This window comes from Moschus berezovskii, chromosome 23 (assembly GCF_049115385.1).
Source record: "Moschus berezovskii isolate FMDL1 chromosome 23, NW_MosBer_1.0, whole genome shotgun sequence".
Classification (NCBI taxonomy): Eukaryota; Metazoa; Chordata; class Mammalia; order Artiodactyla; family Moschidae; genus Moschus; species Moschus berezovskii.
The window spans coordinates 16,883,602-16,909,224 of record NC_142482.1 but is presented as its reverse complement, the minus strand read 5'-3'; the positions used below and the strand labels follow the sequence as shown (position 1 = coordinate 16,909,224).

At 38.2% G+C, this 25,623-nt stretch overlaps 1 protein-coding gene across 4 annotated transcripts in view; it reads right to left on the bottom strand.

The window, feature by feature from the left end:
• HMGCLL1 (3-hydroxy-3-methylglutaryl-CoA lyase like 1) overlaps positions 1-25,623 on the bottom strand; it is a 199,276-nt gene that overhangs the window by 89,299 nt on the left and 84,354 nt on the right. For 2 of the 4 annotated variants that reach the window (XM_088831147.1, XM_055406808.2), the window contains 3 exons: positions 21,580-21,675; positions 18,530-18,678; positions 811-874 (listed from right to left, as the gene is read on the bottom strand). The exons of 1 other annotated variant lie outside the window; for it this stretch is intronic. In XM_088831147.1, coding sequence (XP_088687273.1) covers positions 811-874; positions 18,530-18,678; positions 21,580-21,675 — 309 coding nt within the window. The remainder of the gene's footprint in view (positions 1-810; positions 875-18,529; positions 18,679-21,579; positions 21,676-25,623) is intronic. One more of the 4 variants, XM_088831148.1, reaches the window with a different exon arrangement.

Genomic DNA, 25,623 nt, shown 5'->3' with positions numbered 1-25,623 from the left:
ATATAACTGTGAATACAAATTAATAACAGACCCTTGGGAGGGTCTGATGCCAGCAAAGAACTGCAAACTTTTAAGTTGTATGCCAATGCAAAATATTATATATATAGGATGAATGAACAGCTAGGTCCTACTGTATAGCACAGGGAAGTATATTCAGTATCTAATGATAAACCATAATGGAAAAGACTATGAAAAGGAATATATATGCATATGTTTAACTGAATAAGTTTGCTGTATAGCAGTAATTAACACAACATGGTAAATCAACTGTACATCAATAAATTTTTTTAAAATTAAGCTTCATTATTTTATAGTATATCTGCGTCTGCCTCTGGAATAATGGCAGCTTGAATCTCAGCAGAAAGAGCTATGGGATATAAAAAGGATAAAAGCATGGAAGCGGCGTGGACTCATACACATGTCAAAGAGGCAAGAGACAGCAGAGGGACGCCACCTGGGCAACCAAGGCAAAGTTTAAGGATATGCGCAAAAACGGCCCTGACATTCCAAAAGAAAGTAGACAGACCACTCACTATATTCTATTCACATAAAAACAAAACAGATGTTTTCATTCCCTCCATCTCTGAACACCCAAATCATAAGACTCAGGTGCTAACTCTGGACAGTGGTAGCCACTATCTAGGTCTTTAGCATTAAAATAAAACTATTAGCTCAGTGATCAAATATGTCTCTATTAAACGGTTCTCTTTGGCCTTGTGGTGCAGATGTAATAAACAGTAGGGAAAAGAGCCCGCTTTTAAAAATAGACATCATTTTACCATGAACCAGAAAAGCAGACGTATATCTTACTTCTGTCACTTTCTGAAGTGTGATGTTTCCTTCATATGGACAGCCCAGGGCACAGGATACATACCTAAGTTTAAAATACAGAGCCATATAAATATATGTCTGGTGGATAAGCCACTTCCTAATTTCCATTGTTTAAAAATGAAATAAATAGCCAAAGGTTCATCAGAAAAATCTATTTTACTCTCTTCCTTCATTATTATCTTATTCTCAAACCAAACAAAAACAATTGGAAACATTTTCAATTTACTCATATTTTTAATTAAAACATTTTTCTAATTATAATTTGATATATGTTATTTGATGGCAGATGGGAATAAGTAATTATCTGTTGGGGTTGCTTACACTATAGTAATATACAAAAGCAGAAAATACCAGAGAGATATATTTTTATCTTTGTTGTTTTTAAAAAAATTTTTTTTGTTGTTCCATGTGGCATGTGGGATCTTAGTTCACTGACCAGGGATCAAAACTGTGCCCGTTGCAGTGGAAACATGGAGTCTTAAACACTGGACCACTAAGGGAGTCCTGAGATGTATTGTTTTATTTAAATAATTACATACATTCAACTGTTAAATATCCAGGTCTTTGGAATCATATAGGCAGCAAGTAGATGACTAACTGAACTTTTCTCTTCATTTCTGTCTGGATGTTTTGACCTCACCAAGATGCAGTCATTAATCACCTCAAAACTCCTAGAACTGACCACAACCTCAAACTTAACCTTGCCTATCTCTCATGGGTCTACCTAAATCATCCCCAAGACAATCAAAGACTGTCTAGTCTGTGTTTAAATGGCTCCAAATAAAGATATTCCATAAGCTTCTTCAACCATTTAATATAAAAAGTCAAGTCATTCCTGCAAGAATGATACACTTCCATCTAAAAGTATGAAACTTTAGGAAAAGTCTCTTTTTAGCTACTGGTGTTGAGCTCGGCACCAATCCTGTTTTATTAAAGATTTCTCAGAGACTTTACAACACTATGAATATAATGCACCATATGCCTGGTCACCAGGAATTAAGCAGTTCACACAAGGGAGAGTAGTTGGGGGGAAGAAGACTGGAGACCCAGTTCTTTGGGGCTGAATATGAAAGGCTTTAGATAGCAAGGTCTCGAATGCTATGCCATGGAGTTGAAACTTTAAGATCACTCAAAATTATTTTGAAACACTTATATGACAAGATCCAATTTGTTTTCCAAAATGCAACTCATCATGAACTCTGGAAGTGGGTGCCACAGGAAGGGTGGAGGCAAAAACATGAGCAGAGATGATCCCACATCTCCTTGGTATGTGTATGTATATATGTATAACTGGATCACTCTGCTGTACAGCAGAAATTAACACATTTTAAGTCAACTATACTTGAATTTTTTTTAAAAAAAGATGTCAGTTGGAAGATATGCTGCAAACTGCACTTGACAGGGTCCTCATCCTCCATTGCATGTTATCTTCACACATTCTTCTCCACCTTTTTTATAACCTATTCACACATGGGGCTATGTTCTGCAAAGTGAATGCAATGGCTCTCAACTATGTTCATTAACTGTACTTAACCTCCCAAAAGTAGAGGTTGGCAAGGGAAGGTCCAGAGACTAAATCTTGCTCATCACTCTTTTGCAAACAAAAATTTTATTGGAACAAAGCTATACCCATCTGCTCACCTACATTCCATGGCTATTTTGCATTATAATAACAGAATAGTAGCTGCATCAAAGATCATCTGACTCACAAAACCTAAAATATTACTACCTGCCTCTTAATAGAAAAGGCTTGCCAAGCACTGGTAAAAAGTGAGGTATTTTCATGAATGTGAAGAGCCTCTGTCATGAAAAGAGGCTGGCGTAACTGCTTTGGTAGCGGATGTTAATTTCTAGACTTCTGCTCTTCTCAGGCAGTCTACACAGTGCTTCTCAGTCTTGGCTATACAGAATCACCTTAGCTTAAAAGCAAAAGACACTAATGGGTAGGACAAGACAAACCACTTAAATCAGAAGCTCAGGGGGTAGAATTGAGCTACCATTATATTAAAATGAAAAATTACTGCACTGCCAAAATTGAAAACCACTCAAGGAGACCTTCAAGACGGCAGAGGAATAGGATGGGGAGACCACCTTCTCCCTCACAAATGTATCAAGAAATCTCCTCATCATGTGGGACAATTCCCAAAGAACATCTTCTGAATGCTGGCAGAGGACCCCAGGCTTCCAGAAAGGCAAACCAATCTGCTCAGAAATGAGGTAGAGAGAAAGATAAAGACAAGAAGGGAGACAGAGGATTAGGGGTTGGGGGCCTGCAGCCCTGGGAGGGAGGTATGAAGGAGGAAAAGTTTCCGCACACCAGGAAATCCCCTCACACACAGGGGCAGTGGGGAGTTTCGGAATCTCAGAGGGGAGCACAGCAAGAAAGGTGCTCTGAAGGCAAAACAGAAAATTCACCACAGAGATTGTACCAAACAGGACTTCTCAGCTGAGAAGCAGCTCACAGGCTCGCATTTGCCCACAGCAAGGGGGAACTGCGTGCAGAGGGCCGGTCCTCAGGAGAGGACCAGGGTTGCCTGTGAAGATACTCGGAGGGGACTAACCTGACACCACAGAGGCAGATCAGGGAAAATTCTGGAACCATCAGAGAAGCAAAAGGTCATTCCCACAGGAAGGCTGTGACCCCACATTCTAACGCTGCACTCTCACAGGACAAAGGCCCCCACCCTGGTGAATGCTGAAGCAAGGAAAGTGGCTGGGGTCTATAGCCCCAGAGGCAGAGAAGATGGCTCATGAGCCAGAGGCAGAAGGCAGGGGGCTGCTATAGTCTCGACCCCAAAGACCACAAACTGTGAGTGGCTGTGGGTCTCTACCCCCATCTTCCTAGGAGCCTGAGTGGCTCAGCTCTGCCAAGGTCGTCACAACCAGGGACCAACTCCCCTGGGGAAGTGCATGACCCACCTCGGACCGTGGCAACCTCCCACAGGACAACGCCATGGAAGCACTCCCCATTCAGCTCAGTGGCGTTTGTGGTCACCCTTGGTCTTCTCAGCACAACTGAGCCCTAATAAGCAGCTCTGTGCGCCTCCTTGTTTCTGGGTGGAAAACAGACACTGGAGAGAGACTTACAAACTCGGTGGGCCCCTGGCAGAAGTGGAACACCAGGTGCTGCATGAGCAAGTGAAAGAAGGGGAAACCACCCCGGACGTGGCAGGTCCAACAGCTTACACTCCTGCGATTAGCCTGAGTCTGTGCACTTTAGGAGCAACTATAGAATTTGAGAGCAAGTGCACGCTGGAGCAAGGGAAGATCTGAGTCCAAGCTGACTGTGCACTGCCCACAACAGGTCCAGAGGCCTTCCTAGATATGCCGGAGGACATTCTGAGTGGGCAGCTCAACTGGAGCAGGTAGAAGGGGGAAGCACGTGGACACTGGACAGTCCTCTCACGTCTACTCTCTGTATATCCCTCACCTCTTTTCTCCTTTTATTTTTCTCATATTGTCTTAATATGGTTCTTTATTACTCCTTTAATTTTTATTGTTTATAACATAATTTTTCTTAAAAAACACTTAGTTTTAAATAAATTGCATGCATTTTATTTTTGTTGTGATGTTTTGATTTTGTATTTTTGAGAGTAATATTTTCCATGTTTTTGATGTTTGATTTTTGATCTATTGCTTTTAATCCTGTAGCTTTGAGAGTCTAATATATAGTATCCATTTTCACTTAGGGGTTTATGTATTGGCTTGATTCCTCTCTTCACTTTAGAACCCTCGATTTATCCTTCTTTCCCCCTTTTCTTCTTCCCTCCTCTTCTTTTTTCAATATAAGTATGTGAAACTCTTTGGATGTTTTTGCCTATTAAAAGTTGTTTCACCATTAATCCAGGGTGCTTGTCTTCTGTGCTGTGTGACCTGTGAAGCCTTGATGTTGCTGTTAGTGGATAGGCCAGAACCCCAGAGGCAGACTTGACTCCAGGACTCCCTGTCCATCACCAACTCCCAGAGTTCACTCAAACCCACCTCCATCAAGTCGGTGATGCCATCCAGCCATCTCATTCTCTGTCGTCCCCTTCTCCTCCTGCCCCCAATCCCTCCCAGCATCACAGTCTTTTCCAGTGAGTCAACACTTCGCATGAGGTGGCCAAAGTATTGCAATTTCAGCTTTAGCATCAGTCCTTCCAATGAACACCCAGGATTGATCTCCTTTAGAATGGACTGGTTGGATCTCCTTGCAGTCCAAGGGACTCTCAAAAGTCTTCTCCAGCACCACAGTTCAAAAGCATCAATTCTTCAGCGATCAGCTTTCTTCACAGTCCAACTCTCACATCCATACATGACCACGGGAAAAACCATAGTCTTGACTAGACGGACCTTTGTTGGCAAAGTAATGTCTCTGCTTTTTAATATACTATCTAGGTTGGTCATAACTTTCCTTCCAAGGAGGAAGCGTCTTTTAATTTCATGGCTGCAGTCAGCATCTACAGTGATTTTGGAGCCCAAAAAATAAAGTCTGACACAGTTTCCACTGTTTCTCCATCTATTTCCCATGAAGTGATGGGACCAGATGCCATGATCTTTGTTTTCTGAATGTTGAGCTTCAAGCCAACCTTTTCACTCTCCTCTTTCACTTTCATCAAGAGGCTTTTGAGTTACCCTTCACTCTCTGCCATAAGGGTGGTGTCATCTGCATATCTGAGGTTATTGATATTTCTCCCGGCAATCTTGATTCCAGCTTGTGCTTCCTCCAGCCCAGCATTCCTCGTGATGTACTCTGCGTAGAAGTTAAATAAGCAGGGTGACAATATACAACCTTGACGTACACCTTTTCCTATTTGGAACCAGTCTGTTGTTCCATGTCCAGTTCTAACTGTTGTTTCCTGACCTGCATACAGGTTTCTCAAGAGGCAGGTCAGGTGGTCTAGTATTCCCATCTCTTTCAGAATTTTCCAGGGTTTATTGTGATCCACACAGTCAAAGGCTTTGGCATAGTCAATGAAGCAGAAATAGATGTTTTTCTGGAACTCTCTTGCTTTCTCCATGATCCAGCGGATGTTGGCAATTTGATCTCTGGTGCCTCTGCCTTTTCTAAAACCTGCTTATACAACTGGAAGTTCACGGTTCACATATTGATGAAGTTGGCTTGGAGAATTTTGAGCATGACTTTACTAGCATGTGAGATGAGTGTAATTGTGCAGTAGTTTGAGCATTCTTTGGCATTGCCTTTCTTAGACTCATCAAGAGAAAAAAGGGAGAAGACTCAATAAAATCAGAAATGAAAATGAAGAAATTACAACAGACCTCACATAAATAAAAAAGATCGTAAGAGACTACTATGAGCAACTATGTGAGAATAAAATGGATAACCCGGTAGAAATGGACAAATTCTTAGAGCAGTATACCTATATAAAACTGAACCACGAAGAAAGAGAAAATATGGACAGACCAATCACAAACACTAAAATCAGAACGGTAATAAAAAATCTTCCAACAAACAAAAATCCGCAGCCAAATGACTCCACAGACAAATCCACAGATGAATTCTACCAAAAGTTTAGAGATGAGCTAACATCTATCCTGATCAAACTCTTCCAGAAAATTGCAGAGGAAAGAAAATGCCCAAGCTCATTCTATGAGGCCACCACCACCAAAATCAGACAAAGACTCCACAAAAAAGAAAATTACAGGCCAATGTTACTGATGATCATATGCACACATTCTCAATAAAATTCTTGGAAACAGAATCTGAAAACACATTATAAAGATCATATATCACAATCAAGTGAGATTTATCCCTGGGATGCATGTATCCTTCAACAGATATGCAAATCAATCAATGTGATACACCATATTAACAATTTGAAAGATAAAAACCGTATGATCATTTCAATAAATTCAGAGAAGGTTTTTGACAAAATTCAATACTGATTTATGATTTAAAAAAATTCTCCAGAAAGTAGGCATAGAAGGAACATACTGTGCTGTGCTTAAATGCTCAGTCGTGTCCAACTCTCTGCGACCTCATGGACAGTAGCCCACCAGACTCCTCTGTCCATAAGGATTCTCCAGGCAAGAATACTGGAGTGGGTTGCCATGCTCGCCTCAGAAGAAACATACTTGAACCTAAAACAGGTCATATACAACAAACCCACAGAAAATATTATTCTCAGTGGTGAAAAACTGAAAGCATTTCCTCTAAAATCAGGAACAAGACAAGGGTGCCTGGCCTCACTACTATTTTTCATCATAATTTTGGAAGTTGTAGCCACAGCAATTACAGAAGAAAAATAAATAAAAGGAATTCAGATTGGAAAAGAAGTAAAGCCCTCACTGTTTGCAGATGGCATGATTCTTTACATAGAAAACCCTAAATATGCTACCAGAAAATTATTTGCACTAATCAGTGAATAAAGTCTCAGGATACAAAATTAGTACACAGAAATTTCTTGCATGCCTGTACAGTAACAATAAAAAATTCAAAAGAAAAATTAAGGAAACAATCCTATTCACCACTGCAACGAAAAGAATAAAATATATAGGAGAAAATTTACCTAAAGACACAAAAGACCTGTATGCAGAAAACTATAAGATACTGAAGAAAGAAATTAAAGATGACACAAATGCAGAGATATACCATGATCTTAAATTGGAAGAATAAATATTGTGAAAATACCTATACTATCCAAAGCAACCTACAGATTCAACTGCAATCCGTATCAAACTACCAACGGTATTTTTCGCAAAACTAGAAGAAACAAATTACACGATTTGTATGGAAACACAAAAGATCCTGATAATCAGAGCAATCTTGAGAAAAAAGAATGGAGCTTGAGGAATCAGCCTTCCTCACTTCAGACTATATACAAAGCTGCAGTTTTCAAGACAGTATGGTACTGACACAAAGACAGAAATATAAATCAATGGGAAAAGGTAGAAAGCCTGGAGATAAGTCCACACACCTATCTTTGACAAAGGAGGCAAAATATACAATGAAGGAAAGATCAACTCTTCAATAAGTGGTGCTGAGAAAACAAGACAGCTACATGTGAAAGAATGAATCAGAACACTTCCTAACACCATACACAAAAATAAACTCAAAATGAATTAAAGATCTAAATGTAAGACCAGAATCTATAAACCTCTTAGAGGAAAACTTAGGCAAAACACCCTTTGACATAAATCATAAAGGATCCTCTATGACCACCCCCTCCTAGAGTCATGGAAATAAATATAAATGAATGACACCTAATTAAACTCAAAAGTTTTTGCACAATGAAGGAAACTATAGCAAGAAGAGATAGCCCTCAGAATGGGAGAAAATAATAGCAAATGAAACAACTGACAAAGGATTAATCTCCAAAACATACAAGTAGTTCATGCAGCTCAATTTCAGGAAAACAAACAACCCAATCAAAAAGTGAGCAGTACGGAAACAGACATGTCTCCAGAGAAGACATCCAGATGGTGAGTAAATCTTGAAATGATGTTCAACATTGCTCATTGTCAGAAAAATGCAAATCATCTACAATGAGATATCTCACACTGGTACGAATGGGCATCATCAAAAAGTCTACAAACAATAAATGCTAGAGAGGGTATGGAGAAAAGAGAACCCTTTTGCACTGTTAATGGGAATGCAAACTGATGCAGCCACTATGGAGAACAGTATGGAGATTGCTTAAAATGCTAGAAATAAAATTATCATGAAAGTGAAAAGTTGCTCAGTCATGTCCAACTCTTGATAACCCCATAGACTATACAGTCCATGGAATTCTCCAGGCCAGAATACTGGAGTGGGTAGCCATTCCCTTCTCCAGGGGATCTGCCCAAACAAGGGACTGAACCTAGGTCTCCCACATTGCAGGTGGATTCTTTACCAGTTGAGCCACCAGAGAAGCCCATATGACCTAGTAATCCCACTACTAGGCAAACACCCTCAATAAACCATAATTGAAAAAGACACATGTACCCCAATATTCATTGCAGCACTATTTACAACAGCTAGAGAATTTCTTGATGATAGTGAAAGAGGAGAGTAAAAAAGCTGGCTTAAAACTCAACATTCAAAAAACTAAGATCATGGCATCCGGTCCCATGATTTAATGACAAATAAATGGGGAAACAGCAGAAACAGTGAGAGACTTTATTTTCTTGGACTCCAAAATCACTGCAGATTGTAATTGCAGCCATGAAATTAAAAGACGCTTGCTCCTTGGAAGAAAAGCTATGACCAACCTAGACAGCATATTAAAAAGCAGAGACATTACTTTGCTGATAAAGGTCCACCTAGTCAAAAGTGTGGTTTTTCCCGTGGTCATGTATGGATGTGAGAATTGGACCATAAAGAAATCTGAGCACTGAATAATTGATGCTTTTGAACTGTGGTGTTGGAGAAGACTCTTGAGAATCCCTTGGACCGCAAGGGACAAACCAGTCAATCCTAAAGGAAATCAGTCCTGAATATTCATTGGAAGGACTAATGCTGAAGCTGAAACTCCAATACTTTGGCCACCTGATGTGACAAATTGGCTCATTGGAAAAGACCCTGATGCTGGGAAAGATTGTGGACAGGAAGAGAAGGGGATGACAGAAGATGAGATGGTTGGATGGCATCACCGACTCGGTGGACATGAATTTGAGCAAGCTCCAGGGGTTGGTGATAGACAGGAGAGCCTGGCGTGCTGCAGTCCATTGGGTCACAAAGAGTCAGACAAGACTGAGCGACTGAACTGAACTGAGGACATGGAAGCAATCTAGATGTCCACTGACCGATGAATGGATGAAGAAACAATGGTATATATACACACAACGGAATATTACTCAGTTGTAAAAAGGAACACATTTGAGTTAATTCTATTAGGTCATGAACCTACAGCCTATTATACAGTGTGAAGTAAGTCAGAAAGAGAGTGACAAATACTATATATTAACACATATATATGGAATCTAAAAATATGGTACTGATGATCCTACTTGCAGGGTAGCAAAGGAGACCCAGACCTAAAGGACAGACTTTTGGTCACAGTGGGGGAGGGAGAAGGTGGGATGCTTTGAGAGAGTAGTATTGAAACATATACATACCATATACAAAATAGATGACCATTGGCAATTTACCGTGTGATACAGGGAACCCAAAGTCAGGGGTCTGTGACAATCTATTGAGGTGGAATAGGAAGGGAGGTGGGAGGGAGATTTAAGAAGGAGAAGACATGCTTACTATATCTGTGGCTAATTCACGTTGATGTATGGCAAAACCCATCACAATATTTAAAGTAATTATCCTCCGATTAAAAATAAAATTTAAATTAAATAAAACAAAACAAAAAGAAAACCACTCAATCTGGCGATATTTCCTTACCTGGATTGATGCCTTTATGTAAAAGTGATGTAAGTTACACAGACATATAATGTCTAATCTCACCGCTACCCTACAGCATCTTTCTCTGATTAAATCCATGGCACTTATTACATTTATCCACTGTAAATAGCTGGTGTAAGTTTTTACAGACCTATTGCAAATGGTTTCTGCTTTGCCAAAGCCTCAGCCTGCTCCCTCTTTGTTTCTTTTCTTTTTTACATTCCTCCCTTCTGACTCAATTTCTTTTTTTTTTTTTTTCAGCAAGGGTAGAATTTTTCAGACTGTTTTGTCAACAAATGGTTTTGTTAACTTTTAGTCCAACAGTCTGGTTCAGTTCAGTTCAGTTCAGTTCAGTCGCTCAGTCGTGTCTGACTCTTTGCAACCCCATGATTCACAGCACCCCAGGCCTCCCTGTTCATCACCAACTCCTGGAGTTCACTCAAACTCATGTCCATCGAGTTGGTGATGCCATCCAGCCATCTCATTTTCTGTCGTCCCCTTCTCCTCCCGCCCCCAATCCTTCCCGGCATCAGTCATTTCCAGTGAGTCAACTTGTTGCATGAGGTGGCCGAAGTATTGGAGTTTCAGCTTTAGCATCAGTCCTTCAAATGAACACCCAGGATTGATCTCCTTTAGAATGGACTGGTTGGATCTCCTTGCAGTCCAAGGGACTCTCAAGAGTCTTCCCCAGCACCACAGTTCAAAAGCATCAATTCTTCGGCGATCAGCTTTCTTCACGGTCCAACTCTCACATCCATACATGACCACTGGGAAAACCATAGCCTTGACTAGACGGACCTTTAGCTGGTTAGGTATGGAATTCTAAGCTGACAGTTTTTGTGGGTTTTTTCTTTTTTTTTGCCATTTTGAATATATTGTTTCATTATCTCTGAGCTCAGTTTTTGCTGATGAGAATATTTCCCTCTAAAGATAACCGCTGTATAGTAAATCATGGCAACCCACTTCAGTATTCTTGCCTTGGAGAACCCCATGGACAGAGGAGCCTGGCAGGCTACGATCCATAGTGTTGCGCAGAACTGGACATGACTGAAGTGACTGAGTGCAATTCTTCTCCACTGCTGTAGGATTATCTACTTATAGTTAATATCCTGCATTTGACTATGAGTCCTTCAGGACTTGTTACATTTCTTCATTATTAGCATTAATGCTTTTTACTCTACTAGAAAATCCTCAAGGTACTACAAAACTTCATCAAACATATCTCTCATACCTAGTGTCCTTGTTTTCGCCTTTTGAGAATTCTATTAGGCATTCTCTTTTCACTTTTAAAACTTCTATTATTTTTCTATTCATTATTGGAATTTCCTCAAATCCTAGTTCTAGGCCATTCTAAACCATTAAGTCCTACTTCAACTATATCTAATCTGCTGTTCTGCAATTACTGTTTTTTATTAACACATATATTTTTCACTTCCATTTCTTTTCCTCAAATCTTCATTTTTTTTTTCATAAAGACTTGTTCTTTTATTATATTCTTCCTTTGCCTCTATAAATATAGTAAGGGTTAATTTACCATCTCATTTTGGGTTATTCCATATCCTTTTGTGCTAAAGTTATCCTTCTTTTTCTTTTTCTTCTGCTTATTTTTCTTAGGGTAATTTGTTCCCTCATGTGGTCTGTAATTTTTACTGTGAATGCCTTTTCATAGTGCTTTAGTTTCTGTGGAAGTTCCATGAAAGTCCTGAGTTATTTAAATGTTCCTATAAAGGAGATCTAATTTCCTTTTTCCCTTGCCTTGCAGACTTTACCAGTTCCCAAGCAAATGTCTACCTTTATTTCTCAATTTGGGTTTCCACAATACTCCTATGTCATAAATCCACAACCTATAACACTGGCACAGATTTAAGTGACTCTGCATTGGCAAGGAAGTGCTTCCAGAATCCAAAAATACTCAGTTTCAAATCCTAGTCTTAGCAGAACATCTATCTTTTCCCATATAGATTCTAAAATCCCATTTCTAAGTCACCAGGGCTTATATCTGGAATAGACATCCCCACGTGCTAGCGCCATCAAACTGCATCCTTACCACACTTTCTTTGATGAAATCTGAGGACTTCCTTTTCTTTTCTGTACTTTACCTTATGCTTTACAAGTTGTTATATTTATGTGTTTATAATGGGAACAGAAAAGGGAGTCTCTGTATCAGCTCAGTCCCTCATAATCTCTCTCTCTCACTATTACACGGGAAAAAACTTCCAGTCTTCTTATGAACATTATTAATTGATTGCTTGACACATTCACATGGCACATGAAGCTCAACAGATTCAAAATAATGGTCATTCCTGTTTTCCCCATATTTGCCTTTAAAAAGAAAAAGATAATTTTCAGCCACTAAATCTCTTTAAGGTCACCTTTAAGAACACGCTCATTAACCAGAGTTGGCAGGTTCCTCCCTAGAGCGTGGGAACTGCCAGCCCAGCTCACGTGGACAGAGTGGTGCCCGCGGGCCCTTTTCGGGATGGCCACAGACGTATCCAAGTGCCCTCCTTGATTCTGGTCTCACGGCATGCCCTCATGTGTACTCCAGTATTGACTGCTGAAATGACATTCCTCAAGCAGAAATCTGATTGGGTATTTTTTCACTCTGAAAACCTTTAATGGCCTGTTGTTGTCTACTAAATAAACTTCGTATTCAAGCTCAGCAATCTGTGAAACCTCATCTAACTTTCTACCTCTCTTCCATTTCACAGCCTTAAAAGCTCCTATTCCAGGAAATATAAACTTCTCCCTGTTACCCAAACATTTCTGGAGGTTTCTCTTTACTGTGCCTCTGCTCTTTGTAAATTTCCTGCTCTCACTGAAAAGGCCACTATTTCTGATTATGTTTCCATATTTTTACTCATTTTTATGACTTCATTTTATTGACACCTCCATGAAAGTTTTACAAATAACTCCAGAGAAATTTAAGACAGTCTTACTTTAAAAATTAATGGGATTTATCTGTATTTCTCCTAAACACTTGGCATTTTTTACCACATAGTCACTATTTCTATACAAATTACTTCCCCAGTCTGCTGGAAACCCTTTAGGCTACTTTTTCATTTTTATATCCCACACAGCATCAGAAGACAAGACATGATATAAAATAATCAATATTTCTTAAATGAATTCATGCAAAATATGTTTAGTAAAGATGTCATTTTAACTTTCAGAATGATTTTCTACAAAATTCCCAAATTTTATAATCAACATAAAGCCTGATCCCAGTTCTTAACAGTTCAAATTCTGTATCCAGAAATGCCAGCAAATACTTGAGAGTTCAGACTTGGAATCATGTTTTAAACATTATTTAGGATGACAGAGTAATAAATAAATCACCAACGATATTGAAACCTATGGTACTAAAATTACAACAAACCCTGGGTAGAAATATGAGTTGTTTTATTTTTATTTGTGCTTAGTGAGGCCATTCATCAGTATTGTGCAAAATCATGATAAAACAGCAGCATTCAAGTTTTAACAACTTTACCTAGAAGAACTGAATCATGAAAAAAAATCAGCTAGTTAGGCCTTACCTAGGCCTACTTTCCCATGTTCCTCAAATCATCCTGGCAAAAAGAAACCAAAAAAAGCCTTTAATAAATGTCACAAATACTTGGAGCATAAAGAATCAACCACCGCTATACTCAGAAGAGAAAAACAATGTCAGTGTCAGGAATGATGAGGTGATATTTGATGTCAATGAAAGGTAATTAAGATATTTAAAAAGAGGAGTGAATTTGATGCAGCCATGCAGAATATATTAGCCTATAAGCAATACAAAACAGCATCTGATTATTAACAAGCCAATTATGAATAAATTTTGAGAGCCTACCATGCCCTTATCACTGTGGATGATAGATGAGATAATGAAGGTCCCTTAGTCTTGAGAAGCAATTCTGCTAAAATTCTCCTTTAGTTCTAAAAGGTGAATTTCACTAGAAATGACAAAACACATTCTTGCCTCAAAAGAGGCTATTTAGACGTGACTTCACACACACATAACTTATACATATTAACTGTAGCCAGGGATGTGTTATCTGGCACACAGCAGTGACAGAGTAATATGTAAGGCTAAAAAAAGTAGAACTCAAAACCACCATATGTACTAAAGAAAATCATTTTAGCAGATGTCTCAATTTTAAAGTTTCACATGCCATAATTTGGTAGATGATATGAATGCCTCTTCCAGGCACCAGTGGAAAGGCCTCAGTTTAACAATAGAAATTGGAAAGAAACTTTGACCAATGAGCTTCTACTTATAGACAATGGTGCCACCCACGTAAGTGAATTTCATTAGGATAAACTGGCTTATGGGAGGCACTGGCATCATTAGTCATGAGAAACACTGCCTGGCACTCAAGGTGTGTTTAAAACTCTGAGCCCTCAGCAAAAGGTTCATCACCCTACACAAAAAGGCTGCTATTTCAGGGTCAGGGTCTGTAATGACATTTTGCATTAGGTAAGGGAAGGACAGGAGATATGTTTACATGACCTAGATGGTTTGGTGAACAAACAAGTAGGTTGCAAGTTCCTGAAGAAATGTGTTAAATCAGTTCTTTCTCCAAGGGAAGTCCACGGAAAACTGACCATTTTGAGAGAGAATACTCTGCCCTGACTTCACAGCCATAAGAAACGGTTACCATCTTAAAGGTTAGAAATTATTCAGAGCTAGGCAACCGGTTAAAATTAACTAAGCACAGGAAGAATTTCCAAACATTGAGGGTCTTATCAAAACAATTGGTCGCTCATGTAAATGATACAGTTTTATTCAGGATTTAAAAACAGATTGGGTTTTCATTGATTTTTATGTAGATAGGAAGAAAGTAAGTGATGTGGGTGACAGATGAAGAGGTATGTAAGATATGCACCCTAGACTCATTAGAGTTTTATGAAAAGTCTGACTTCTCATCTCCTCCAAAATATGAATAAATACTAATCATGCCTTATAAAGAATTTAAGATGAAAGCAAAATGTTGTTACATCCTAAAACCGCCTTTGTTTTCCCACACTTCAAAGTTATCTATGGTTGTCTGTGTGCAAAGTCCCTTCAATCGTGTCCAACTTGGCGATCCCCCCATGGACTGCAGCCTTCCAGGGAAGAACACTGGAGTGGGTGGCCATGCCCTCCTCCATGGATCTATGGTCGTCTTTCTTACTTTAATCACTAATTTGCTTTTGATTCATTGTTCTCATTATTTTGTACCTCAGGTTTGTTTTTTTTTTTTTTCTGGGAATTTGAGAATAAATTCAGCAGTGACAGTTCACAATGAAATAATTTTTTTTGCATTTTTAAATTTTTTTAACAATGAATGAATAATTTTGTTTGGCTCCTAGGAAAAAAAAGTTACCAATCTACTTCTTTCAACTTTCAGTAGACTCAGACCTTCAGGAAGTTAATCATGGGTCAAATCATTCTAGATCACTTTATAGGAGAAGTCTAAGAGTTAATTGTGTTAAAACTCTCGATATGTCCAACTGCTGACTTTGTGAATTTATAACCTATTTATAAGTATCTTAACAACGAAATGATCAAGTCACCTTAGCGATGGTTTCCTTCTAAAATTAAATTTCCACAGGAAGCGGGAGCATGTGATTCCTGTGACTTCATTAAAGAGAAGCCGATACTCATTTCAAACAAAAGGGAATAAAAGCTGAAAGTCTTATGTGATAGACAAGAAAACTACTTCATATCTGAGGGATTTCAATCTTAAATACACAGCAAGAGATAATTCATTCAGTAAATCCACTGCTAAAAAAGAGAATGACTAAATTTATAACAGGCTTCTATTTTTCTCTTTTTAACATTTTAAAGATTTAGACAGATAAGAGAAAAATAACCTAGATGTTTTAAACATATGTGAAATACACACTAAGAAATGAAGTCCAAAATTTAGACCTTTCATTGCTCAGTCGCATGCAATGGATGAGCAGCAATAGTGAGCTGACTCTGCATTTTACGTCGGCGATCTGGCATGGTGTCTTTCCCAATGTACCCCAGATGTTACATAAAGTTCCAAGCATCTATAAAAAAACCTGTACATAGGCATGTGTATGTGTGTGTTTCCAGGAGGGGAGAAAACAAACAATAGACTTCATAACTTTAATAGAAGCTGCTATTTAGACCATATGAAAGTTTACTGTTTTATAGAAGCTTAAATGGCTTTAGTGAGCATTTATAAAACGTGTCCCGCTGTATGGCCTTTAAATCTGACAGCAGCTGGCACCATACATTTTCTGAATGATGGTCCATATTGATGCAGCTGTTGCCATAGTAACAGTGGCTGGAGCATCTACTTCAGGTTTGACTAGCTGAGCATGGCTTTTTCCCTAAAATGAGCACCAATAGCCTATGCCTTTTAATAATGAGTACCTACCTTCTATATTGCCAGTGAAAATAAGACCTAATTTAAAGTCTGTAAAAGTTTGGGGGAAAAGATAATTTTCAACTAGACAAGTAGTGAACTCACATCCATCCATTGAAAGGCATTATTTCTAAAAGTGACTAGAGTTTCAGAAAATCAAGGACTTGGACTCCAAAGGAAGAAAATCTACACTGGAAAACATGCATTTGTCTACAGTATAATTACAGTGTACTTTTGCTGACTTCATTTGGCTGTAGGTTAGTTCTCATTCATCTGTACTTCTATACCCATCTTATCAAATCTTGAAAAATTTCTTAGGTTGTAGCATGGTTAGAAGTTTCTTTATTGATAGGACAATACTAAATGTTTAGTATTTAGTACTAAACGTTTTATTAAATTTTATTTTATATATTGAATTTTATAAACATTTTATTAATACAATCAGTATTAAAGGAGATTTAGGGTTTCTATTAGCCTTATAAAGTTTGCCTATTCTATAAAGTGATAAAATCAGTTGTCATAAAATTTGTGAACATTCATCTTTCCACATTTCAAAAAAACAATCTTCCCAATTGAAATATGTGCCTTACTTCTCAAGGTTTTGTGTTCTTTCAACTTTTCAATGAGAATTATTTTACTCAATAGCCTATACTCCAAATATAGACGTATACTGAAACAGAAGAATAGCTTCTTCATTTTTCCCTTTTTTTAAAGGGAAGAAAATAAAACAACTTATGTATGTTTGAATTTAAAACTTGCAGGATGCTGCTCCTTTTTGATGGTGGTTATGTAACTTTTATATTTTTGGTTGTTATGTAACTTTTGCCTTAAAAACAAACATCCTTTATTTTCTATGGAAATAGATTATCTTGGTTTTTGGATTTTCTTGCATGCACTCTGCACGTTATGTAGACATGTTAGTTACAAAGTAACTTTATATCTTTAAAAAGTCATGCTGGAAATTTACTAAGGAGAAAGGAAAAGAAAAGGGAAGCAAACCAAAAAAATACTTAACTAGAGTGTAATCTAATTCTACTTGCTCTGCAAATGACCTTGATCAAATTCCATCCCTTTTCTAATCTCCTCACTCCAAATTGGGTCCACCTGTTTTCTCACTGATGACTGATCTTTCTTGCCACTCTGAACTTTGCTCACTTCAATCAAGGGAAGGACAACCAGCATGGAAGCCCAGGGACAGCATTCAGCCTTCTCTTACAAACACTATGCATTTTAAATTATGAAGATGATATGGCATGTTCATCATACTTCCATAATTATAAAAATAGAAAAGTAGCTAATGTGTTAGAAAAAAAACTTCTTTCTTAAGTAACAATGAATTTATTATACATTTCACAGACACAGATCTGGGTGTAGAGCCTGTCTGAGCGAGATGCTCTCCTGCTTGCTTGAAGGAGGGCAAAAACAAAAGCAGGTTTCCTTTCTCCTCTCCTTCACCAAATATGGTTGCTTTGGAGTCACAGAGAGAAGGCCCAGAAGTCAGCTGAATGGGTGGTATGATGAACCTACACCCCAGTGCAGTTCTCAGCTTTACATTTTACACATGATATTCAATTTCTCTACAATATATTCTTTGAAGAAAAAGCATGGTCCTTAAAAATGTTAAAAATTTGGAAAACATATTAAATGATTACTTTTCAAATGCTGCTATGAGTTTATACCAATCTATCCACTTACAGTAGGCTGAGATCCAAACAACACGGCTGCATTCGGGTAACTGGAAATCGATGAGATGAGTAACAATGTCAGCTGTGATACTGGTCCCCATGACCTCAAATGCATCATGCCCCACAGGCCAGACACACCCTCAGGATTCAGGTGATATTATCGAGGGAGTTATAGCAGTAACTATAAAATGATGGCCCCGATCACATAAGGTGCAAATAAGATACTCTATGTATATTATTACACGTGGTGAAACAATGTCAAAATAGTTCTTAAAGAGCTCTAACATCAGACATTAATGAATTAAATAGAATTTGTGGGATTTCATAATTACCCGCGTGCTGGAATATTCATGTGTCTTGCAGACTTAACGACCTCCTCAAACTTCTTCATACTTTCTTCAATAGAACAGTTAATGTTCTTCTTGCTAAAGGATTCAGAGGCAGCACCAAAAACAGATACCTCGGTTGCTCCTGCAGCAACCTGAAAAAAAGTAATTTAAAGGCAAAAGCTAATTAGTTTCAAAAACATAAGTGAGAGCAGTAGAAGCAATATTAATTATAAAGAAATACTTGTATTCTTTAGCATTCTGCTTAGAGTTTAAAATTAGATTTCTCTCTACTTGCTATATATTCTCTTTAGAAACGTAAAAATATTTTATAACAGGATAATTCCACAAACTACAACACTCATAAATCACAGAATATACAATGGTGGTATTCCAATTTAATTTTGCCTTTCCTAAAAGTTATACTCAGAAGTATTTTAACCCAAATTGTGGAAAATACCAGCATCCCAATAAAACCTCTTAACATCTATGGAAAACATTACTTTTAGACCATATATTTTTAAATAGAGGATAGTAAATGTTTTCTGGTTTTCTTCCTTCCTTATAATCCATCAGTAAAACATTTTTTCAAATTATCACTTGGATTTTGCCCCCAATTTTCTCCCTATATCTCTAGCTCCCTTCCACTGTTTCATTTTTTGACTTCGACAACTAAACCCTTGTGTGTCTAATTCCTTAACCCTCTTGCCAATTTTTGTTTGTTTTTGTTTCTTAGTAAATGTAGGTGTCATTTTTTACTTTTTATTCTTATTTATTTATTTTGGCTGTGCTGCATAGCATGAGGGATCCTGGTTTCCCATCCAGGGATCAAACCCACGCCCCCTGCAATGGAAGCTTCGAGTCCTAAGCACTGGACCGCCAAGAAAGTCCCCTCCATTCTAGCCAATCTTTAAATCCAAAATGTTGACCTAATCGATTCTCCTTTTTGCCCACTTTGCCATCTTCCTTCCTTCCTCCAGTCTTCCCAGAGACTTGTTGTCAAATGTCAAGCCTCCTACTTTTCCAGATGGATTCTTTTCTATCAATGTATCTCTAGCACCATGCCTAGATTGCCCTTCCTCACCAATACCCTAACACCTTAAGAAAACAAAAATTCTGTCATCTTTCCTGTAACACTGAAAAAAACATTGGCTTCCACTCCTCCATCCACAATACATTTTTAACCTTTAAAATAAGTCTATGGATTAGCAGCAATGTCCTACTCTCTAACACAGAGAACTATATTCAATATCCAATGATAAACCATAATAGAAAAGAGTATTTTAAAAGAAGGTGTATATATGTATAATGATCACTTTGCTGTACATCAGAAATGAATACATCATCATAAATCAACTATATTTCATTAAAAATTTTGATATAAATTAAAATAAAATTCTATTTATTGAACACCTACTCTGATCCCATGTTGCTGTTTGTACTTCACACACCCTATTTATAATCTACAATCTTCTAAACTAAGCATGTACTACACCAATTTACAGGTGCAAAAACTGTGGTTCAAAGAGGATAAATCTCTAGTAGGTAATCCCAAGGTTAGTAGAAGTTCTGGGGCCATGTTTTGGACATGAGTTTGCATAACTCCCAGGCCAAGATTGCTTCTATTACTTTCGAAGCTATCCTGAGGGTGTCCTTTCATATATTTCTCAGGGTAGGTGCATTTCCTGCTCTGTTATGACCAGATGACAGAATATTTACAATTTCTTAAATGATCTCTATCTTTATTTACAATGTAATAAAAAATTGCATTACTTTTTTTAATAGAAAAGTAGTTTCACAAGATATACTAACAGGTCATACCCCGACTAGGCCCCAGAACTTCAGCTTCATGCAACACAGTCACAAAAGTGAAAAATATCCATTAAAATCAGAAATAGCTGCTGCTTAGCTTTTACAATCGGAGAAGGCAATGGCAAGCCACTCCAGTACTATTGCCTAGAAAATCCCATGGATGGAGGAGCCTGGTAGGCTGAGTCCATGGGGTCACTCAGTCGGACACGACTGAGAGACCTCACTTTCACTTTTCACTTTCACGCATTGGAGAAGGAAATGGCAACCCACTCCAGTGTTCTTGCCTGGAGAATCCCAGGGACGGGGGAACCTGGTGGGCTTCCGTCTATGGGGTAGCACAGAGTCGGACACGACTGAAGCGACTTAGCAGCATCAGCAGCAGCTTTTACAATAAAGCCATGTAAGCATACCACCTCAAGTCTTTACTTAAAGCTTCACTGATTCTTCTAGTATGAAAGTGAAGGTCGCTCAGTTGTGTCCGACTCTTTGTGAGCCCATGGACTATACAGTCCATGGAATTCTCCACGCCTGGAGTGGGTAGCCTTTCCCTTCTCCAGGGGATCTTCCCAACCCAGGGATCGAACCCAGGTCTCTCGCATTGCAGGCGGATTCTTTATCAACTGAGCCACAAGGAAAGCACAAGAATACTGGAGTGTGTAGCCTATCTCTTCTCCAGGGGATCTTTCTGACCCAGGAATCGAACCGGGGTCTTCCTCATTGCAGGTGGATATGTATATTCACAAAAGTTTTTTGGCATATAAATTCCCAAGTTACCTTGGATTCGGAAAAACAAGTGAGAAGACAATAAAGAAAGCTGTTCGTTCCAGCGACAGTGCTTAGCTTGGTGAAGAGGATGGAAACAACAGCAAGCCCAAATGAGGTGACAAATACACTTAACTGCTACAGTTACATTAATAATTATAACACTGTGTTGAGAAGTGTTTATTTTGTACTCCTTGTTTCAGAGGGAAGCACAAAACATACTTTCAAAAGAATCTCACTGAAATGGACAACTGCATTTCTGTGTTTTAATTCTTGGATGTTAAACTGAAAGAGCCATTTGTGTGGAGCATCTGAGTCCCAACAAAGTCACAAAGTTATTGATCGCCAAGTACCCACATGAGTATAATAGCAATAGTGTTTATGCAGGATAGCAAGGGAGTCACGAATACACCATTTAACTTTGTAAAAATGTTTACAATCAAAAGCATATCAATTTTAGCAAAAATTAGTAGCACACTTACAGCACGGTGAAAACCCTGAAGATTAGGAGTAAGGACAGGATATCGAATTCCTGGATATTGATGAATGCCCTTCATCACTTCAGTGTGATCTGCCATCTTGAATACATAATAAGTTATATGGAGACATGAGACTTGGAATATTCCATTGAGCATGTTCTTAGTTTTCAGGAAGGTTATAAATATACAGGAAATTATATTCTCTCGATTCATGTTTGAAATAGCAAAACCATGTCAATATAGCTAATGATAAGTAATTCTCAATGTCATAAATACATAATAACTAGATCTGGATTTTATGTATTATGTAGCAGGATCTGGTTAAGTGACTGATTATAGGTACTCAGGAATTCTGAACTCTCATGTTTTCACTTGACTAATCTTTATTCTCTTCCTTTCATTTTATGGCCAAGCCTCCAATACCCCTGAGAGCAGGGAGAATGTGAATGGCAAAGACTGTGCATTTATCTTCCACATGGAAATTTTATGTCCAGATAATTTTCAACATGTGAAATTTTACAATGTTAAGCAAAGTGTAAATTACACACGTCCATTAGAAGAATTTAACGAGGCTGAGATCCTAGTATACTATTGGTTTGAGTTACTAAAAATCATAATGCTTTACGTAGTTCTATCCTTGAGTTACTATTTGTTCCCATAATGTGAACAAATATTAATAAATACAGTGGCGCACACAACAGGAAGTTCATCCTATCAAGACTTTATTTTCTATATTTTCTATGAATCTATTTAAGAAAAATCAACTTTGAATTAAAATATCAAACTTGCCAGTTCACCACAAAGTCTGTAATTTAGCCTCCTAGAGCAATAACTGATGGTCAAACTCCATAATCATCTTATAGGGAAATTACTGTTGATGTAACCACAAGTTCTGCATATCGAAGAATAACAAATTATGGCATGAACAATAAATATAAGGAATAATGTATAGACACCAAAAGTACACAAAATGAACATGGAGAAAGCTGTAAAAACATGCGCTAAACCAAAAGCTGTATCTTTGGTGTGGTAATGGTTGAGGGAAGACTTGTTTTTTTCTCTATATACCTTAGCTTATTAAAATAAGCATGCAGTGTTTTTAATTTAAAAGCAAATAAAACAGAATTAAAGTATAAATGCTTTTATTTACACAACTGTACATTTTTTAAAGGTGAAATATTACAATATTTACTCTTATTAGTCCATTGGTCTTATTGACTCTCAGCTAAATGCCAGTAGAATTCAAATACTCTGAATGACTATTATTTGGAATCATTCAATGAAGTTTTAAATATATTCAAAATTTTAAATTCAATATCTAAGATGTAAAAAAAGCATTTCCCATTGCCTGCCATCATGCCTGGTTGACACTTAAGCTTTCATTTTCATTCAATCCAAACACGTTTAATTCTGTGTAAAATGTGGTCCTTGGTCACTTATTTCTTAGAGATCACAGCTACCATCCCCTACCCCACAGCTGCACGTGTTACAAAGACCATCCATCACAGACACTTACAATGTATTAAAACCAAGGCGTATTTTATTTTAAGCCTATTTTACTTTAACCCAAAGGTTTATTGAACATTAACTATGTCCAAAGACCCACGCTAGGTCATGTGGGAAACATACATACAGGAAAGTAAAGTCCTTGCACTGAGTAATTTTCAGTATAGTTGAGGAGATTACGAAATGCACTAGGAAAAGTTCACTGTTCAAAGAAACACAGTAAGTCCCCTACACACGAATCTTCAAGTTGAGAACTTACAAAGATGTGAATGTGCATCTGCTTCCGAAAAGGAATCAGAACCCATGATGCCGACGTCGAGCGTGAGTGAAGCTGCGGCTTGCCCCCACCTCCTGTGGCTGACCATCCTCATCTCTGCCGTCCCCCACCTCTCCGAACGTCAGCCGCCCTTGTATGCCAGCTGTTGCGCTGCATTACTCTCCTTTTCAAGGTAAGATTAAAATGCTTTCTTTGTGTTTGCTTTTTAGGGTATTATTTGTGTGAAAAATATTATAAACCTATTAAGTACAATACTACAGAGGTGATGGTGTTAGGTGGGCACCAAGGCTAACTTCATTGGACTTACGAACAAATTGGGCTTAAGAACGCGCTCTTGGAACAGAACTCGTTTGTATGTAGGGGTTACACGGTACACTGGTTGTGAACAGAGCACAGTTCGTAAGAGTTCAGAATGGGGAAAGATGGGTAGGGCCTGTAATAGTCTAAAAGAGCATATGGGATGTGAACAGCAGCCCCTGCTATGAACATTATAATTTTTCCTAAATGGCCACAGCAGTATTTCTAAACCCACGTGTTCTTCTAGAACCCCACTGATCTCCATCAGGAGATGGATGCTATTACCTTCCACTGGAACCCAGGCAGGCTTGTGACTGCTTCAACCAATAGAAAACAGCAGAAATCATGCCATGTGACTTCTGAGGCTAGCTTATGAACAAGGACACAGCTTCCACAGGGCTTTCTCCTTGTGGGGAGCCACCATGAGAAAGTCAGCAGATCTGCACAAGAAAAACCAGCTTCTGCACAGCGGTCACAGGGAGAGGCCACATGAGAGACCCACGTATAGAGGAAGTGAGCCCCCATGCCAACATCAACCCTACCCCGAAGCCCTAAACTTGGGGTCAAAGGAGCTCCAGATGATTCGGCCTGAGGCCCCAGACATTGTAGACCACAGACAACTTTGTTCCTGTAACCTGTTCAAATTCCAAAGTTAAGATTTGATGAGCATAGCAAATGTTTATTGACACCACTCAATTCACACATAACTCATGACAAAGCCATAAAGGTGGAGAAATCAATAGGGTGTGAAGACGCGGAGACATGGCTGTAGGGTGCAGCAGCAGGAATACACTGTCTGGCTGGAAAAAACTTATCAGTAAACATCAGGGAATAGGTTATAATTAAGACAGGGGGCCACACATGGTGATGTATCTTGAGTTAAGCTCACGTGATACTAAAACTTCAGGATTTATTGTGAAGACACTAAAAAGCCATGAAGAGTGGCTGCTGAATCAGCAGAGGAAGCCTGGGAGAGATGAGCGCTTTAGAAAGATTCACCTGGGAGAGGTGCAAAGGGGAATCGGAAGAAAAGAGAGGCAGTTTCCAAGTGAGGAGACTGCAGCTTGTGACAAGCTTCACTGCAGAGAAATGGCACTAGGAACGGGACCCCAGAGACAAACCGATAAGCACCCAGAGGCTGGTGGTGTAAGGGACGCGATTTACTTAAAATGTAATCTTCCCTCTTTTATAGCTTCTTTTTAAAACAGTCAAGATCTGTGCACATTTCAACACACAGTTCTGACTATATACTCACGAATGTAGCCTTTGTGTCTGGGGCGAGAGTGTGAGCTCTGTGTCTCTCTCCCCGTCTCTGACTCTCCCTGTCTCTCGCACACGTACATGCACTCACAAATCCACACAAAGTGTCAAGCTCTGATTCCTAATTTCAAGCACAAAGAAAAGTCACTGCTAGTTTTAGGACACCGTAGTGAATGCTGATTGATATTATTAATACTTATGTCTAACTAGATGTCATATGTTTAAACATGTATGATATTTATATTAATGTGATAACAGGAATCAATAAAAAGTGCTTCTCTAACCAACACACAGTTAGAGAATAAAGTATACAATGCATTACAGTATGAAGGGTACAAGACAAATGTTAATCTTCAAGAAATTTAGGTCATATTGACATATAAGTGATTAATTCACTCTACAAGTAATTTAACAAAAATCTTGAATCTTTATGTAGAAAATTATGTAAGAAAACAATAACTTAATAGATATTTCAATTTGTAGAACTAGAAAATAAGCAGAGATGACAGTAACCAAATTCCAAATGTAAAACAAATTTTAGGTCATGAAAGCTAAACTTTGATAATCATTGAAGATACTTTAATGAAATTATGATAAATTAGAATCTATTAATTAGAATTAATTTGATTAATTCGAATCCAACAAATCAGAACATTTTTCTTTATAAAAATAGCCACAATATGATGAAGTCATTTAAGACATAATAG